The sequence below is a fragment of the Marmota flaviventris genome, chromosome 2, assembly GCF_047511675.1.
Source record: "Marmota flaviventris isolate mMarFla1 chromosome 2, mMarFla1.hap1, whole genome shotgun sequence".
In the NCBI taxonomy this organism is placed as follows: Eukaryota; Metazoa; Chordata; class Mammalia; order Rodentia; family Sciuridae; genus Marmota; species Marmota flaviventris.
The window spans coordinates 161,252,705-161,271,965 of NC_092499.1; the positions used below are offsets into that span (position 1 = coordinate 161,252,705).

General features: G+C 41.4%; 1 protein-coding gene across 3 annotated transcripts in view; it reads left to right on the plus strand.

Annotated features, from left to right (window-relative positions):
* Positions 1–2,890: 2,890 nt before the first annotated feature.
* The window catches only part of Bfsp1 (beaded filament structural protein 1), a 34,619-nt gene continuing 18,248 nt past the window's right edge, over positions 2,891–19,261 (plus strand). For all 3 annotated transcript variants that reach the window (XM_071607367.1, XM_027922470.2, XM_071607368.1), the window contains exons 1-3: positions 2,891–3,267; positions 8,911–8,971; positions 16,998–17,093. In XM_071607367.1, coding sequence (XP_071463468.1) covers positions 2,891–3,267; positions 8,911–8,971; positions 16,998–17,093 — 534 coding nt within the window. The remainder of the gene's footprint in view (positions 3,268–8,910; positions 8,972–16,997; positions 17,094–19,261) is intronic.

The window sequence follows — 19,261 nt, forward strand, 5'->3', positions numbered from 1 at the left end:
CAGCATGCTGGGAAGTGGGCTGGTAATTGAGTAGTGGGGAAAGTACAGCTGTGCCTCATCCTTCACTATGCATCTGCTTCCTTAATTGCTTTACTTTAATATTTGGCCTCATCCCTGCCCTTGGCTGTGTCTGGTGATCCTGAACTCAGGACCTCTCCCGTTCAATTTCACTGCAGAATACCTTCCAGGTGACCTGTCACAATAAGGCTTGGGTAGTTGCTCAATTGCTGTTGTGCAAGAATGAAGAAGGGGGATCTAAAGGATTGAATTGGTTCTTGTCCAGGTGCTCAGTCAACCCTCTGGTTTTTCAGCTCTACTTCACACCCCTACTTCTAAAATATCAATGCATCTAAATCCTGAGCTTTTCTCAGATTCTCTGCCAAGAACCAGCAGTTTTTGTTCCTGTTCCCTTCTGCAGTCTCTTAGATTTTTGTTTTCTATACTTGGCCGTCAGTTACCATGGACCTATATCTATTCAGCTTTCTGAAAGCTTGTTGACATATCTTGTCCACTATGATTTTTCTTCCATTCTTCTGTAGAGATGCAATCTTTTTTTTAAAAAAAAATTGCCAGGCTGCCATTTCTTGGTGGGGGTTGGGAAGAATGGTGATAATGTTCATATCCGATGTAGTGTGCGGCTGGTTGGAAGGCCAGTTCTCCTTGTGACCTTTGCTTTTGGGATCCTGTTGTTATGCACCCCTTGAGTCAGCCTCACTCTGTGCGGGGAGCCTAGTGTTCACTGTGCTGTTTCTAAAAATCAGTTCCTCCCACATCTTCTCATTTACGCTGTTCTCTGTTTCTCTGAGTTGTCCACCTACCCACTCACTACTCACTGCTTTTTCTTTGATACAACCACAGAATTTTGTTAAAATCTCTACTTTAAAACTCATTCTGGAATTTTTTTTGTGTTTTTATCAGTTGGGTATGGATTTGTCTCCTGCACCCTGAGGGCAGACACTTGACATTGTTCAACAATTAACTCTCTGAAATTATGATTTCTGGGTGGATATTTTCTAGGTGTTTATTCCACTGGATTAAATGGAGGTGATTTTTTTTCTGTTATTATATTTCTGGGGTAAATATGTCTCCAATGGGATTACTCCCTAGGGTAGATTGAGTTCTCCTGATTCTTCATTCCAGTATTATAGGGCTATACACCACATTCTTGTCAAGGCCTCAGTGAGTCATGCCTCTGCCTTTACTCTTGACTTTGGCCATGACCCCCCCCACAATTCACTTTGACCAATGGACATGTTGCAAAAAAAAGTCCTGGCATGAGCTTGCTCATGTGCTTCTGTCATTGCTAATTCAGAAGGACAAGAGGTGTTTGGAACAGAGCTGCCTCAGCTGATCAGAAGACCCATATCTGGAAGGAGAGTCATCCAGCTGACCTGCAGGCCTGGAGCATAATGATAAATACTTCTTATTATGTGACACATAGTTTTGGGGGCAATTTGTTCTGTAACAATATCAGACTGATACATGCTGTCAAAGGAAATGAACGGCTTATAATTTTTGTTATCAAATTTAATTTTGCTCTCTAGGAAGTCTAAAGTCCATGCCATCATACCTACAAAAATACTCATATGGCCTTCTTCGATTTGACCATGAAATCTATTTTTAAGTAGCTTATGGGAAGAAAAATAGAATAAAAACCACAGCACTAGCAGTTTAGGATCTTACATAGCTTTATTACAGACCAAATTAATGATTTTACAGGCTTTTTGGAGTAATAATAAACTCAACAAAGATCAATGTAATTTTCTTTCTTTGATAACTATGACTTTAATTTGTAGTATAATTATGTGCAATCCATGTAGTTGGTAATTATATGGTGCTGCTAATCCTTGTTTTTAAGAAAACGAGGCTTTTGATAGTGATTTTTTTACACTGGAGCTCTGACAAAATATTTCTATTCAAGAACATTCTAACCAAATGGTACTAATTTCTTTCAGCACCACAACTTACTTTTAAATTGGTCAAAGCCTAGCTATTAAGTTATATATGTATGTATATTTAATTAAAAGCTTGTCATCAAAATATGCTATTTCCATAATAAAAATTAAAATGAAATACAATGGCAAAAGTCTGCTTGAGTGTTGGCTAATTTGTTAAATCTTTAGCTTGAAAGGATCTTTATTTAGTTCAAAGAACCTATTAGCAATGTCATGGGTGAAGTTCCACTTGTTTCTTCCACTTGAGTATGTCAAAAATCCACTGAAGTAATGTGACATAATTACATCGCAGGCCCATGTCCTGAGACATTGTGCAAAGAGTAGATTCTTCACAAAATGCACAAGATTTAGTAAGAAATTACCTGCACTACACCTCCCCACTGACTGAGATATGCCATTTTATTTGCATCCATGGTTAGAAACCTCTGCGATAGAGAAGATTCCTCAATAATTACGGAAGGAAATTGTTTAAGTAATCAGAAAAAAAATGTTATTGTTTAGCGCTATAATTGAGAGTAGAAAGAGGAGACAAAGCGCCAGGCCTCGATCTTGAGGGAATTAAGTTTAATAAGCTTGCCTTGGGTTGCCTTCCCAATTCTCAGTGGAACCAATCAAAAGAACGTCATGCCTCTCTTGTCCCCCTGACCCTCCATTCAATCATAAAGCAACAGGCCTTCACAATCACAGAACAAAAACCTCATTGCCCAATTTAACCTTCCAACCCCAGAGTTGTATGGGTCGCTAATCCAGCTCAAAAAGCGGGCTGCTGCTCTTTTATTGTCCCGCGCCCGGGCACCGAGTAGAGCTCAACTGCTGATCAGCTCTGGAACGTCCCAGCGGCAAGCCAGGGGCCTCCGATGTTTATTTAGCAGGCTGCTGGCTCGGCCACCGGCCTCCTGGAGAGCCGGCTTGGCCCTCTCGCTCGCAGAGAAACCATGTACCGCCGCAGCTACGTCTTCCAGGCCCGCCAGGAGCAGTATGAGCGCGCCGACGAGGCGCCGCGCGCCGCTGAGCCCGAGCGCCCGGCAGAGGAGAGCCGGATCGGGGCGCCGAGCCTGGCGGCGCTGCAAGGACTGGGCGAGCGCGTGGCCGCCCACATCCAACGGGCCCGCGCGCTCGAGCAGCGCCATGCCGGCCTCCGGCGGCAGCTGGACACCTTCCAGCGCCTGGGCGAGCTGACCGGCCCGGAGGACGCCCTCGCCCGCTACGTCGAGGGTAATCGCCAGCGCTCCCGGGACCTGGCGGCCGAGCGCTCTCGGCTGGAGCGCCAGGGCGCAGAGGCGCAGCGCGCGCTCGACGAGTTCCGGAGCAAGTAAGCGGCGACTGTGGGGGGAAACCGAGGAAGGGTGTGGGTGCTCCGGCGGTGCGGGTCTGGGAGAACGATGCCATTAAGGGGTGGGGAACCAACTTTGATCTCCTCCCTGCCACCAATGACGCCATCTCTGCAGAGAGTACACAGGTGGCGCTTTTTCTTAAGTCTGATTTCTGTTCTTTTTTTTTTTCTTCAGAAATTAAAAACGATGTATTAAAATATTCACAGAAGTACAATTGAAAAAGGTCAAAAATAATAATGAATTGCCATTTTTTCCCTAGCTGGATACATTTCCATTGAGCAACTAGATAGGAGTTTTAATTTCTTAGGTAATCCCTTTTAGATGTCCCCTGATTTCTGTTTTTGATGGCACTTTACAGTTTACACAAATGGTTGATACCGTTTACTTGTCATGTATTTTTAAATTTACAAAGTATTTTACATGCATTTTAAATTTACTTAAAATGCATAGATTATAAATGCATAGCTCAATGAATTTTGACAAAAGTGCGTATGTACCTGCCTGTGAAACTACCAAAATGAGAAAGAATTTCCATTACCCTAGAGAGTTCCCTAACCCCTGCTCTTTCATAGTTAGGCAGTTCTCATTCCCCAAACAGTGGCGTCCACTATTCTATCACCATAGATTAATTTTGCTTGTTCTAGGATTTTGTAACAATATATACTTTTGTATGTCTGGCTTTTTTCACTCAGCAATGTTTTTCAGATACATCAATGTTATTTAATCCTCACAGCCTTATCTTTACTGCCTCATTTTACAGAAAAGGCTGAGGATCAGAACATGTAGAAATCTAGGACAAGGTCGCAGATCTAGTGAACTGGAATCAGGTCTTTCATAGACTAAGTCCAATTGCTTTCATGGTATGGTAGCTGGCACTGGGAAATGATGTTTCAAGTGTCTTCTAGGATCTTGCTACTCAAGCAGCATCAGCATCACCAGGAAGTTTGCTAGCAGTGTAGACTCAGGCCTACCACAAAGCACCAGAATCATAATCTGTTTTAACAAGATCCCCATTGACCAAGAAGTTAAACATTGAAGTTTAAGAAGTCCTTTTCCAAGGCATGGTTTTTCCTCTCCCATAAATAGAATTATGTGTTGGTATCACTTATATACTCTAAGTTATGGAAAGATGTATGCTTTTTGACTTAGTAGGCACTTTAAGGAATTTATTCTAGGATATACTCCAGCAGGTATGAAATGGCACACCTGCAAAGATGTTTATTGCTGCATGGTCTCCGTTAGAAAAAACTTGGAATTCATCTAAATGCCCATTAATAAGAGGTTATGAAATTGTGCTTTATCCATACAGTGGAATACTATTCAGTGGTAAAAAAAATAAAGCATAGAAGAATAGTATCATAACCATTTATTATTTTAAAGACAGGAGGGGTGGAGATTTTTCTGCATGCATAAAAAGAGAAGAATTTCTGGACACCCCCATTTTCTTCATGACATTGGTTAGGAACTGGGCATCTGGGAGACAGAAATGGGGGAGAGACTTTAATATAACATCTATTAATAAAAGTAGTTTAACCATGTAAGAGATTTATCCCTTCAAAAATTTTATAAATGAATTTTAAAAATATAGATGTCTATACCCTACCCTGGATCTCAGGTGGGGCCCAAGAATTTTCATTTTTAATTATCTCCATTGGTAATTCCAGCTAATGCTCAAGTTTGGGAGCCCTTGGTAGAGAGTAACCAGAAGAATTTTCTCAAGCCTGCTCTATTTGAGTTCTACTTTCTCAACCCAAATCTTGGCAGGTTATTCAACATTGTGTACCAAACATATTTATCAATCATATTCATTGATTCAATTCCCTCTATTTTTGGTTTCAACACATAAAAACAAATTTGCAAGAAGGGACCAAAGAATCCACCTGTTAGTATCCTTCATGGGGAAACTGAGGCTTAAAGAGGGCTGGTAGGGTGACAGAACTTGAACTTACATTTTCTTGCTCTGGTCCTAAAATCTTCCCGGACCTCATGTCTTGGAAAATCCTTCAGACTCCTGTAAGATGAGGTCCAGAGATGGTACCTTATTCAGATGAAGCTCATTCTCCGAGGCAAAGGGAAGTACAGCCTGGAAGGATGCTGCTTTCTTGAAAGCCATGCGGAGCCTTCTGGGTCTTAGATACTGTAGAGCATCACACTACATTGTTCCCAGACCTTACATGAGGGAAATACAAACTTCTATCTTGGAACAATGTCACTTTTTTTTTTTTGGTGGTAAAATACATGTAACATGCAATTTATCATCTTCACCTTTTTAAGTGTACAGTTCAGTGATATTAAATATATTCGTAATATTTTGCAGCTCAGACATCCAGGACAGCTCTATGGGCTTTCAGGCACCCTGAATCCCCAGATGGCTATAACTGGGTGTGGACCAAGTGTCAACTGTGATCTGGCTGGGAAGTCATGGCGGCTCTCGTGAGTCCTCACTGGGGAGTGGCCATGTTGATTTCCTCATCTTGATTTCACTTGGTTGTGAGTTAGATCCCATTATGAAACAGTTTCTTCAGACTCTGTGATTAATTTTTAAATTTCTATTATGTAATTTCATGCCATTGCCCCCTTGAGAGGTTTTGATGTTTTTGATTGGGATAGCAGGATTTAAAAATCATGATAAAAAAATCAAACTCATATATAGTCCTGGCTGTGTGCTTACACACATGCACACACCCCAAGTTCCATTTTACATTCCAGAGATGAGTTGATGCTTGCCAAAAGAGGGGGAAAGTCATGCAGAAAGGGGGACGAGTGTATGTTGCCCCATGGCAGTGTTAGGCATGTTCTTTACCTGATACTTTTTTGTGTTTGTTTTGTTATAACTTTATTTTATTTATTTATTTTTATGTGGTGCTGAGGATTGAACCCAGTGCCTCACACTTGCTAGGTGAGTGCTCTACCACTGAGCCACAAGTATCAGCTCACCTGATACTTGACTAATTTCAAAATCAAGTTTCTATAATATCAAAGACTAATGAAACAAGAATAATAAAAACAAATACAACTACCAAAATCCAATGATGAATAGAGTCAATTCTCCAAATTGCTGAGTACCAAAAATAATCTACATAAAACTATCAAGTTAATGAAAGCGTAAGTATTTGTTTTCACTTTGTGAAATCACTTATATGATTATATGAATTCTTATCATGAATTTTGTGTAATGAAATTTCTCATTTATATAATATCTAAATGGTTTTTGCAGCATGAAAATTACCTATGAGATTATGTTATTATATTGATTATCAAACATTTTTAAGCTAAAGAAACTCTTTACTGTTTCAGGAAAAAGCAATGAGAATATTAGATTTTGTTAACAGTTTTATTCTCAAACCTAATTACCCATTTAAAAAATGATTTCTGACTCTATTAGAGCAACACACAAAAGAAACGGTTACATGCGACATCCTGATGTGAAATGTAAACCTTGTTGAAAGGTGTCTAACCTATCAGTTATAGCTGAGCTTCTCAGATGACCTTAAAATTGGGAATGTGTGCATAATGTACATATTCCCAGTTAGGACTTTTAGTTTTGAGAACACAGTAGTGTGGCTCTCCAACACGTGCTATTTCTGTGAAACACTTAGCTTGAACCCATGGCATGGGTGTGCAAGGGCAGAGAAAGATCTGCTTGTAGGCTTGGCTCAGTGTTAATTAGGATTGGTTTCAACTGAAATGACATAAACTCCAAAATGACATTTGAAGTGACATAGGTCTACTTCACACCCATTAGGATCACTACTATCACGAAGACAGAAAATAACGAGCATTTGCAAGGGTGGGGAGGCATTGGAACACTTGTGCTCTGTTGGTAGGAATGTGCAGTGGTACAGCCATTATGGAAAACAGTATGGCAGTTTCTCAAAAACTGAAAACCAGAATCACCATGTGATGCAGCAATTCCACTTGTCAGTGTACACTAAAAAGAATTGACAGCAGGAAGAGAGATTTATACACTCATGTTCCTAGCAACATTATTCATAGTCATTAAAATGTGGAAGCAACCCATGTGTCCATTGACAGATGAATAGATAAGCAAATATAGTATGTACATAGATTGGAATATCATTCAGCTTTTAAAAGGCGGGAAATTTTGACACATGCTACAACATAGATAAACCTTAAGTAAATCATATTAAGTGAAATAAGCCAGTTGCAAAAAAGACATACACCATATGATTCCATTTACATGGAGTAGTTATAGTAGTCAAATTCATAGAGACAGAAAGTGAATGTTAGTTGAGAAGTTATTATTTAATGGGTACAGAGTTACAGTCTTGCAAGATGAAAAGAGTTATGAAAATGGTTGTACTATATCATGAATGTATTTAATATCACTTAACTGTGCACTTAAAAGTGGTTAAGATGGTGAATTTCATGTTATATATATTTTACCATCAAACATCAGTAACAACAAATATACAACATTCGTTTACTCAAGATGGAAGTTTGTTTTTCTCTTGGGCAAATTGTGGGTGAGCAATTCAGAATGGCACTCTACAGTGTTTGAAACCCAGGAGGCTCTGTGTGCCTTCAAGAAGACAGCAGTCGGCTGGGTGCGATGGTGCACACCTGTAATGCCAGTGACTTGGGAGGCTGAGGCAGGAGAACTGCAGGTTGGAGCCAACCTTGGAAACTTAGCAAGACTCTTTCTCAAACTAAAATTTTAAAAGGGCTGGGGATGTAGTGCAGTGGTGGAGCACTTGCCTAGCATGTGCAAGGCCCTGGGTTCAACTCCCAGGACTTTAGAAAGAAGAAGAAGCAGTAGAGGAAAAGGAAGAAGAAGAGGAAGAGGAGGAGGAGGAGGAAGAAGGGAGCAGTCACATCCCAGGCTGTAGGATAGACAAGTGGATGCTGGCAAAGAGGCAAAGAACATACCTACCCCATTGCTTATACCTGAAAGTTGCCACACAACCCTTCCACCCTGTTGGGCAGGATTTAGTCACATGGCCCACACATGACTTCAAGGAAGGCTGGAAAATGTAGTTTCCTAGAGGAGATCTTTGCATGGAAGGAGTGAGGATGAGAATGAGGGTAAAGTGCTAGCAGCATCTACCTAAGAGATTGGACAACTTTCTCAGCTTCGGTTTCCTAGTCTTTCACACAGAGTTAGCAATAATCACTCTTTTTCAGGTGTTATGAGCATTAAATGGCACAATCTAGAAAAATTGACACATGTCAATGAATAAAATAGTATACGAAATCCACGTGAGGTTGATGGTGTTTGTTGTAGTCTGTGTCAGGTGGCCTCTCTGCTGCTGCTGCTGCTCTTGGGTGTGCCAAGATTTAAACCCTTTATCCTCAGAGTGACTGGGAGGGAGATGGTTGAGGGCAGTTTGGGCCTCTAGGCTGGAAGACTCCTGTTCCTTTTATCTTTTCCAGTTATCTCATGCAGTGTGCAAATGTTACCACTTTCTACATGTGCTGTAATGTGAACAGCTTTGGGAAGCAGTGGACAAGGAAATGCAGAATTAGCTACTTCTTTAAGATTAAAAGTAACTTCTTAGAGGAGAGGGTGTGGTATTATCTCAGAACTTTATGCTGACTGTGTGATCTACACATGAAATGATAGGAATGGTCCAACTCTTGCTTGTGTGTCCCATTTTCAGGTATGAAAATGAGTGTGAATGTCAACTGGTGCTAAAAGAAATGCTTGAACGTCTTAACAAGGTGAGTTGAATGCAGCTTTGGGTTTAAATAGCTTAATTCCAGTATTGAATGAAATGTTAGAAGCAAATTGTTTCATGTACCTCTTTTTGGTGTTATTCTAGGATTTACCCGTTTCTTTTGCTGTCATTCTCTTCCATGACTTCTTAATATCAACTGGGTCTTTGTGAATGAACTCACTCATGCATGAACATGCACTATACTACTATAGGATACACAGTCTCATGAGAGAAACGTAGACAATGAAGCTTATCTGTATACTAGGTGTATTAGTTTCTGTTCCATTAACCTTGTGAAATAGCTCAGGCTGAGAAATTTGTAAAGAAAAGAGATTTATTTATCTTACAGCTTTGTAGGTTGAAAGTCCAAGTTGCATGGTACTAAATCTGGGTCAGTTACCTCATGGTGGATGACATCATGGTGGAAGTGTGTGTGAGGAGAGATCACATGGCAAGACAGGAAGCCAGAGTCAGAGGAGGGGCCAGTAATGACTTTCCAGAATGCCCCACCTCTTGAAGATCCTACCATGTCAACATCATCACACTGGAACCAGCCTCCTAACATGTGAACTCTTGGGGGACACACTCAAGTCATGTCCACACCATAGCACTAGGCTTTTGACATGTGCCAGCAATACAATAACCAGCTGTGTTTCACTGTTCAGATAAACTGACCCCAAATAGTAGATTTAGGAAGGAACTTGCAGTGGTTATTTGGACAAAATGACAACTCTGCTGTGTTAACTGAGTCTTAAGATTGCTATTCCACAGGGGAAAAAAAAAAAAAAAACAGAAGAGAACAAAGAAATTTCCTTGATACTCCTTCTCTTCTTGGAGCAGGAAAAGTCACCACGTGGGGGATACCATGGATTCTAGGTTTCTTTCTGGAAACCTTCCTGTAGAGGTTGTATGGAGTTGTTCTTTGCAGGGACATTTTCCTTCTTCCAATCCTTCATTATCAACCCGATTGATTGGATTTTCTGCTTAGCCAGGAAAACTCTACTACTAAATAGCAGAATAACCCTGGACAAAAAGGGTTGGACAAACCAGGATGACAAATAGCTTTATGCATTGTCCTTTTCTGATCATTTTAGAGCTCAAATATCAGAGTAGAAGGACCTAGGGAGACTTAATTGATGGGTTGCTTATTCAGAGCACATGGGCTGCCACTTCCCACTCCTTCTGTGCCTATAACCTCATCCTAATTGCTGATAGAACACCAAACTCTTCCCTGCTGTGCCCAGATAGGCCTTAGAATTCTTCTTCACATACAGCTTCAGTCAGAGTTAAGTTCAGAGTTAAGTTCATTTCCTAGTGTGTCCAACCTCTGTTGTCAAGGATTATCCTGCCAGTTGGTTGGAAAACCAGAACTATAATCTGGAGAAGCCAAATTTTGCTTTGCCAATGTTACCTGCCTATGGTGCACCTTCTCTGAGTAAGAGTATAGCTCATTGTCCAAACCAGGACACCTGTGTGAAAAAAGGCACCATCAGTAGTTACACAGGTCAATAGTTATCACCTGGAACCATTTCAGGCCAAATGGGATGACATAGGAGCACACTTGATATAAACAAACAATGGCAGTAAGAACGTGCTCCAGGAAGTCCCTGAATACACAGGCTCCAAGGCTGGCTTGGGGAGTGATGGCCCCATTGTTAGTTGTAACTTAGAGTTGAGGGGTTTCATCTTAGTAGAATCCAGCATCGCCCAGATATTCTGCTAACACCTGTAGCTCATCCCATTCTTGTTTTGGGGGTAATTCCAGGCTCCCAAGTTGGGCCTCCATCTTGTCCATAAGCCATTGCTTGCAAGGACTGAGAACTTAACACCCTTCACTTTGGTGCCACTTCAGGCCCTCTTAAGCCCCTTCTCTAACACCACCATGTGCTTCTGTGTGAGAATTTGTCCTCAGTGAAATTGGGCCTTTCTCTGGACTTTTAAAATGGTCATACATGCTGCACCATCTTGGCATGCCTTAAAGAGAAAGAACAAAATCAATGGATGTGTAACTGATGTGATTCTGCAATCTGTATATGGGGTAAAAATGGGAGTTCATAACCCACTTGAATCAAAGTGTGAAATATGATATATCAAGAACTATGTAATGTTTTGAACAACCAACAATAAAAAATTTAAAAAAATAAAAATAAAGAGAAAGAACAGAGTCCTTCTTTTTAACCATTGGTGGAAAGTGACAGTGGATTTAAAAACCTTCTCTCGTTTTCCTCTTATTTCAAAAGCAGTACATATTCTCAGTAAAAAAAAAAAAGTGAGGCTGTATAAATAGTGAAAAATAAGGAAAAGGGATGCCATCATTTCACCACCCAAGGAAAACAGCTGTAACGTGTTTATCTAGATTATGACTTTTTAAGTATACATTTTAAGTATCAGCCTCATGAGAATATTATGAGTAAAGATGCTATCCAGAATTAAAGTGAGTGCCAGTGCAGGAGTTGATGTGATTATTCCTTGAATTTAGGGTAAGACCTTCCTGCCCACAATTGATTCATGCCATCTAAAAGAGGAGTGTAGACTTTTAATAGGCTCCGTACAGTACTGCTTAGTATCTGTGAACTGGAGGTAAATTGCCTCATTTCTCTGAGCCTCATCTTCCTCATCTGTGAAATGGGAACAAAAACAATCCCCACCATCGTCAGAGTGGAAGTATGTCTACATGCAGAGTGGGAATCAGAGGACATTGTCTTGCCTGTCACATAGTGATGAGCCATCTTCAGTTAGGGTTATCTCAGAGCACTTGATGGTGACAGACGCCAGCTTAGTTTTCTCCAAAGTGTGGAATGAATAACCCTGGTGGATTAAGAGGTGATTTTAGATGGGGCTTGGAGGAGTAATTTTTTTATAGTTATGAATTTTTTAAGATGAATTTTTTCTTATAGCAAGTGAAATTAAGAAAGTTCCCCTTTCAAATAAGTCCAAGCAAAAATGAGTTCAACTGAAGAAAAATGCAGGAGGTGCTTACATAGAATAGAAATCATGAACACAGTGTGCACATGACAGCACTGGGGAGGTCCTGGTGCTGGCTTGTGGGAGGCTTGGAACAGTCTTTCATTTTTGGTGGGTAGGTTTGACCCCTAGAAACGACACAGTCCAACCCCTTCTTTTTGTCCATGAAGAAATTCACCCTTGAGATTAAATGACTTGAGAGCCCCACTCATGGCAGGTGTAAATGGCATCTTTTTTATTCATGACTCATTCTCTACTTTCTAAGAATAGTCAGGGGTCCTGTGTCACTCAGAAGATAGTCACAAAGGCAGGGTGATGTAGGTTAAAGATGGCCCCTTAGCTCTTGATGTTGGTGCCCTGTTCATCTTTTCTGGGCCACCCCAGCTGCCACGGAGACATGCTGAGCACACTGATGGCTTCCTGCATCTCTCTGGCTATGGAAAGGTGGATGACTCACCCAGGCACAGTGCAGAAATGCTGGCTGTGTTAACCCTGAGGAGTGAACCTCAGCCATTGAGGGACGGGAGTGAGTGGGTAAGTTTTCCAGTTGCTCCAACAGTGAAAATCTAGTGGAGAGTTCCATATGGCTTCTTAAAGGATCCCCAGCAGGACTGAGCCCTGTTGTTCACAAATGTAACCTACTCATTAATACACCCTCATTGGTTTCTTTGTTTCTTTCTACTTGTCATTTACTTTTCTGCTCTTTTGCTTCCTGGAATCACCTCCCAAACAAATGGCCTGTGTCCGAACTTTGCCTTGGGATCTGCTTTTGGAGAACTCAAGCTTAAATAGCCCCTAAGGAGTTGGCCAGCTGGATGCTGGAACTTCTTGTTCTCTGTCCACTGAGATCATCAGATGAGAAGGAAGAGTAGAATTCACATTTTGTCAGCTGGCCAGATCAATGACTTTAGTTCACAACTCTTTGGATGTTTACTTATAGCAAATCAACAAGGTTTTGACCCTCAGCTCAGATTCATGCCCAATTCCTATGGTTTCACTTGGAAAAGTGATTTATCTTTGGGTGTGGCTAGGGGGAATCATTGACTTTGAATCCTATTTGGAAAATATTACAATGTATGTAAAATCACTGTTTGTGACTGTTCTCACAAATTTACCCTGTTTTCGCCATGCTGTCTAGAACAGAGCCCCTGAGGTTTTTTTTTTTTAACCTTTATTTTAATTTTTAATTATATGATATGCTAAGAATCGAACCCAGTGCCTGACACATGCTAGGCAAGTGCTCTACCACTGAGCCACAACCCCAGCATTCCTAAGTTTTTAATAGACAGCTAAACTGAAGCAGGCCTCTCTTTACTCCACATTTTGAAAGAAAATAGATTCCTCGGGCTGGGGTTGTGGCTCAGTGGTAGAGCACTTGCCTAGCATGTGTCAGGCACTGGGTTCGATTCTCAGCACCACATGAAAATAAATCAATAAAATAAAGGCCCACCAACATGTAAAAAATATGCTTAAAAAAAGAAAATAGATTCATCAACATACTACTTAAAATGTGTAGCCAAAGCTGGGCTCTAGAAATTGTTTTTTTAGAAAAACAATTTCTAGAATCCATGTGAATAGGTTGCCAAGGTTGCTTTTCAAGGATACATCAAACTCTTATTTATTTCTTTGGTGTCTTTCTCAAAAAAATGTCTATGAATATTCTACATCAGTGGTTCTGAAACTTCAGCGTGCATCAGCATCACCTGGAGGAAATGTTAAAACCCAGATTCCTGGGTCCTGGCTCCAGAAATCCTGACCCAGTAGACCTGGGATCTACTGGAGTCTTTGCATTTCTAGCCAGTTCCCAAGTGGTGTGATCCAGAGATCACACTTGGAGAACCACTGTCCAGATCTAGAACATACACAATAACAGGGTTGGGTTGTTTTCTAAAATCACACTGTTGACCCAGAGTCTCAATTTAGAAAAATCTAGATGCTTCTGCTAGAGAAGCTTTTGAAAATTCAGCTGACAGTATCCAAACATAATAAAAACACAAGCGTCTACACATTTCTGAATTCTGGTGCAAACAAAGGAAAATACTTCCAAAACAAATTCTCCTCAATATATCAGCAACTGCACATTCCAGTGGCACCAACTCACCTTTGGGAGTTTTCAGGGAAGTTTAACAGATGATTATCTTTAAAGTAAGACAGTGTGGTTTCAGAAACTTTTGGTTATTCCCTATTTTAAGGACAATATCAATTGGTCTTTTATTTTCACCATAAGCAGTTTTCAAGACTTGATTGACAGAACCTAGGAGTGGTTGTTTTCACACGATCCTAAGAGGGAGATGGGGAAGGGTGGCAGATACCCCACAGGATGGGATCTCTGCTCAGTACCCAGCTCATCAATAGACAGAGAAGCCCAAGACAGACTTCATTCTCATTACCTTCCATGAACTAATTGAATGATTCACTGATCAGTCGGGCTTTAGTCTCCCTTCTGTAAATATAGACTTTAGTTTTTGACCTGCTGTATGAAGTCACTTGAAAGACGTTTGAGGGAACAGGGCTGCTGGGCAAATGGGGATGCTTGTGGCCCATTATGCCCTGAAAGAAGAGGCTCTGTGATTCGGGGCATTGCTCAGTGGTAGAATGCATTCTTAGCATGTTCAAGGCCCAAGGTTCAACCCCCAGTAGCACCTCTTACAAAAAAGCATCCCTGCTTTGATCCTGTACATTGACTTTCATGGGATACTTTGTTTAAAGGATGGCATCTGTGGCTTGTAAAACATTTGAGGACCAATTACCCTTGAGATCCCTTTTGTTTTCAAAATTTGGAATGATCTCTTTTTAAGTAATAACAAGAAGCATCCTATTTCCAATTCTTCTTTGGCTCCTCTAATCGGGGATGAAATTTTGGTAAAAATCAAGATACATGAGAATTATCCACCCTACCCTATGCTCAGCAGGCTTAAGAGAGGCAGAAGGAAGATGGAAAAAACATTTAGAGAAATTGGCTCCACGTACCATTCCTTCACCTCCACCCCAGATTTAGCCAGACCTCTCTGGGGAGATGACCTCAGCTCCAGGATGTGAACCACTGCTCCTGAAGGGTATGGGGATACATCCCAGAACATTTATTCTGATTCAGCCCCCCCCCCCCTAATTTATACAACCTCTTTTGAAGGCTCCATGAAGTCCCACCTCTGATGTCATAGGTACAAAGACAGCATATGCATGGGAAGCCCACTCAAGGCACATACAGCAATAGAGTCAGAATATTCCACATCCTCATTGTCACCATCAGACAATCAGAAATCTTCCTGTATCTGTGGCCTTTTATAAGAACAGTTAAGGAATCCAATACATTCCTTCCTTCTGTCCTTTCTCCCCAACCCCCATCTTCTTTCTTGTTTTTTTTTTTTTTTTTTAGTTATACAGGACAGAATCCATTTTGATATAATTATACAAGCTTGGCATATATCTTATTCTAGTTAGGATCCCATTCTCTTTGGATGTACATGATGGAGGAATTCACTGTAATGCTTTCATATATGTGCAGAGGAAAAATGTGTCAGAATAATTCCACTGTCTTTCCTTTTCCTATCCTCCCTTTCATTCCTCCATTCCTCATTGTCTAATCTACTGAGCTTTTATTATGCTCTGCTACCCAGTTATTGTGGATTAATTTCTACATATCAGAGAAAACTTTCAACCTTTGGCTTTCTGGGACTGGCTTATTTCACTTAGCATGATAGTCTCCAGATTCAACCATTTACTGGCAAAAGTCATAAAATCATTTTTCTTTATTGCTGAGTAATATTCCACTGTGTATATATACCACATTTTCTTTATCCATTCATCTGTTGATTCATCTGTTCCATAGCTTAGCTATTGTGAATTGAGATGCTGTAAACATTGATGTGGTTGCATCATCCACTATAGTATGCTGATTTTATGAAACTTAATCCCTATCAGTGTGAGGGCGAGGAGTGTCCCCAAATGCCTTGTCCAGTCCACTTATCTTGACTGTCTTAACTGTTCACTCAGGCATGGACAAGTGTCTCTTAAATGTTTTAGCCAAATCACATATCCACATTGTTAATGAGACTCCACTGCTAATTTTAATCATGCTTATTAACAGATCATTAATAAGTCAGTAAAAATTCACTTACCAAAGCCTTGGGTGTGGGCAGATGTGCCTGGCAGAGGTGTCTTATGGGAGTGAGGGAATCCCAATGAACCCAAGGAATGCTCCCCTGCAATATCTCCCTGAACACACTGTAGAATTTAAGCCAATTCCAGACATCACAGCACAATCTTGAGCATGAACAGTTTTCTTATACCTACTTGTTTTAATCCAAACAGCAATGAGACAGAAGTCTGAATTACCAGAAAGTTTAGTGAGATAATTCAATCATCAGTCATAAATGTCATTTCCAACTTTAAAGGAACAAATGCTATTCTCATTAGTTATCATTCTAAAAAATGTATTTTGTGTTAAAACTGTATCTCAAGGTGAAATTTAACAGTTTTTGAAAAGAAAACTACTAAAATACAGATTTAAGTATTAATGGGAAATGATTTTCTTATCTTAGTCTTGGAGACCCAAGTCACTAAAGGTAAGATAGAGAGCAGATATTGATGTTGCTTAAATTTGATGTTTTTTGGCATGTAAATATACCCTAATTCTCAGCTCCTTTTAGGTGAAAAATTTTCAACCCTGACACTATTGACTTTGGTGTGTGTGTGTGTGTGTGTGTTTGTGTGTGTGTATGTGGTGGGATGTCACATGTATTATAGAATATTCAGTAGCCTTACAGGCTTCTACCCACTTGGTGCCAGTAGAAGTACCACCCTTCAAATGGTGACAATTAAAAATGTCTCCAGATATTTCAAATGCCCCTTTGGGTGCAGAATCATGTCCCCATGAATTATTGTCCTGGACCAGATCCAATGGCTAACTCAGGCTTTTCTATGATGCTAAATCTCAGACCCCTTCCCAGACAAGAATCTGTATTCATTTTAATAAGTCCCCATGTGATTAGCCACATACCTGGCTCACCTTACACCTATGCACTGATGCCATACAACCCTGGATGTGTCACTTTTCTTCACTGCAGGAAGCTGACGAAGCCCTGTTACATAACCTACGCCTTCAGCTTGAAGCTCAGTTTCTGCAGGACGATGTCACTGCAGCCAAGGACAGATACAAAAAGGTAACCAGGATCCTTCTGAATCCTTTCCCTCCGAAACCCAGTTTGTGTTTGTTCAGACAAGCCCAAGGCACTCGTGGCTGGTCACTGAGATTCTGGAGTGGGCTTCCTTGGGTGTGCATTTTTTTCCCCAGAGGATGGGTTGGTTACTGGGCAGCACTTACTAAGCCAGATGTGTGTAGAGGTGTAGGCAATAGTGGGTATGTTGAGGGCTGTGGTGTTGAGAACTAGTATCTATATTGTGTATTCTAGTTATAAAGTGATTTAGATAGATTGATCCTCTTTCTGCTCAGAAAATGCAGAAATGGAGAAAATACACACACACACACATAAGTCTATGTTATAGCTCTTTGCTTTGCCTCTGAGTTGGTTAATTGAATACATTCATTCCTAGGGTGTCTATCTTTTCCCACCTCCACCTCCTGCTTCTCACAGGCCTGACTTTGGGGGAGTCTTGGTCTTGGTGGAAAATATCAAAATCCTGGGACTGTATAACCATGGGTGAGGCACCTCCCTAGAAGTAACCTCCCTAGGTTGCTTTTCATCTTCAAGATGAAAAGGCCAGCCTCCAGAGCCTAAGGACTGTGGGTTAACTAGTGAGCAGACGTGTGGGTGCCTGACCCTGACCCTGGAGCTTACTTCTCCCGTGGGCTCTGACCTCCCTAACTGCCAACATCTGCAGCTCAGCCTGAGGACCTTTCTCCAGGCATCTGAAGGCTGTTTTGTCCCATAAGGAAGTTTGGGGGAACTTCTGTCCCCTGGAAGCAGCCTCAACTGATGGGAGGTGGTGTATAAACACACCAGCTCCCACTTACCCGTTTGGGACAACTCTGAGGCCTCTGATCTGCTGAGGATCCCCCGTAGCATTGAGCTCAGGTGCTTGCAGTTGTGACTGACTGATGATACCCCCCACTGGCTAACTTCCTTCCCTGTCTCTTCTCCATTCCACTCCTGGCGTCATTGCCCACATCAATTATTATCACTCAGATCCTTTGCTCAGGGTCTGTTTCTAGGAAAACACAAACAGAGACGATGTGGTGTTGCAGGTACAGCCTGGAGGTTGGCAAGGACTCAGCAAGCCTGCTGTTCTCTTCCTCCCTCAGTGGGTGCAAGGGTGCAGTTCTTCTTCCCTCCAGTTTATATCCTTCTGGCTTCCCACCAGGCACCTCACCTGCTCCTTCCTCTTCACCTGCCTTCTTGCCTCTACTTTAGATGAGCAAGGGAGCCCTCCATGGGAGCTCTGGAGTATGAGTGTGAATTACAGCACAGGGTTGGTCCCACCTGGGGGCAAAGACGGTTTGTTCCGTGTTAGTCATTGACCTGAATTGAGATGTGGTGGGGTCCCTGTAGCTTCTGGACAAGATGACTACTGGTTGGCCAAGGCCACTCTGGAGAGGGCTGTGTTATCAATCATCACTCATAGCTGGGGACGGGAGCATTGGCTGGTAGAGGGGATCAGGCTTCCCCGAGGAGTTTTAGCTCTATGCTATATAGAAGGACTTTCGTTTTAAGTTTGCCTGAGACCACACACATTCACCATGTCACTTAGCCCAGACATGATGGACCCAAACCACCCTGTCTTTGAAACACTGCCTTTGTGCTGGTGTCAGAAAGGGTCCTTTGGGCCCTCCTGGTCTCGTTTGTACTCCTGCCTCTCTATCCAGGACTCTGGGAAGAAACAACCAAGGGCCAATGTAACTGACAGGAAGTAGCAAAACAAACCAAGCCTTGGCTTGTTCTCGTTTGTCCTACTCTGTTCTTGTGAAGAACAGCAGAGATGTGGAGTGCCTGCTCCATGGTGGACACATGGAGGATGGCCCGTCAATAGCAGCAAACTCATCACTCTCTTTTCATCCCCATGGGTGAGGTTAGGCCACTCACTCATGGTTATATAGGCCCAGGATTTGAATGATATTTTCCAGTACACCAAGACCCCCCCCAAAGTCAGGCCTATGAGAAGCAGGTGGAGGTGGGGAAAGATAAAGACACCCTAGGAATGAATGTATTCAATTAACCAACTCAGAGGCAAAGCAAAGAGCTATAACATAGACTTTTTATTTTTTTATTTTTTGGCATTTTCTCCATTTCTGCCATTTTCTGAGCAGAAACAGAACAAATCTATCTAAATCACTTTGTAAATTAGAATATACAATATAGATACTTGTTCCTAA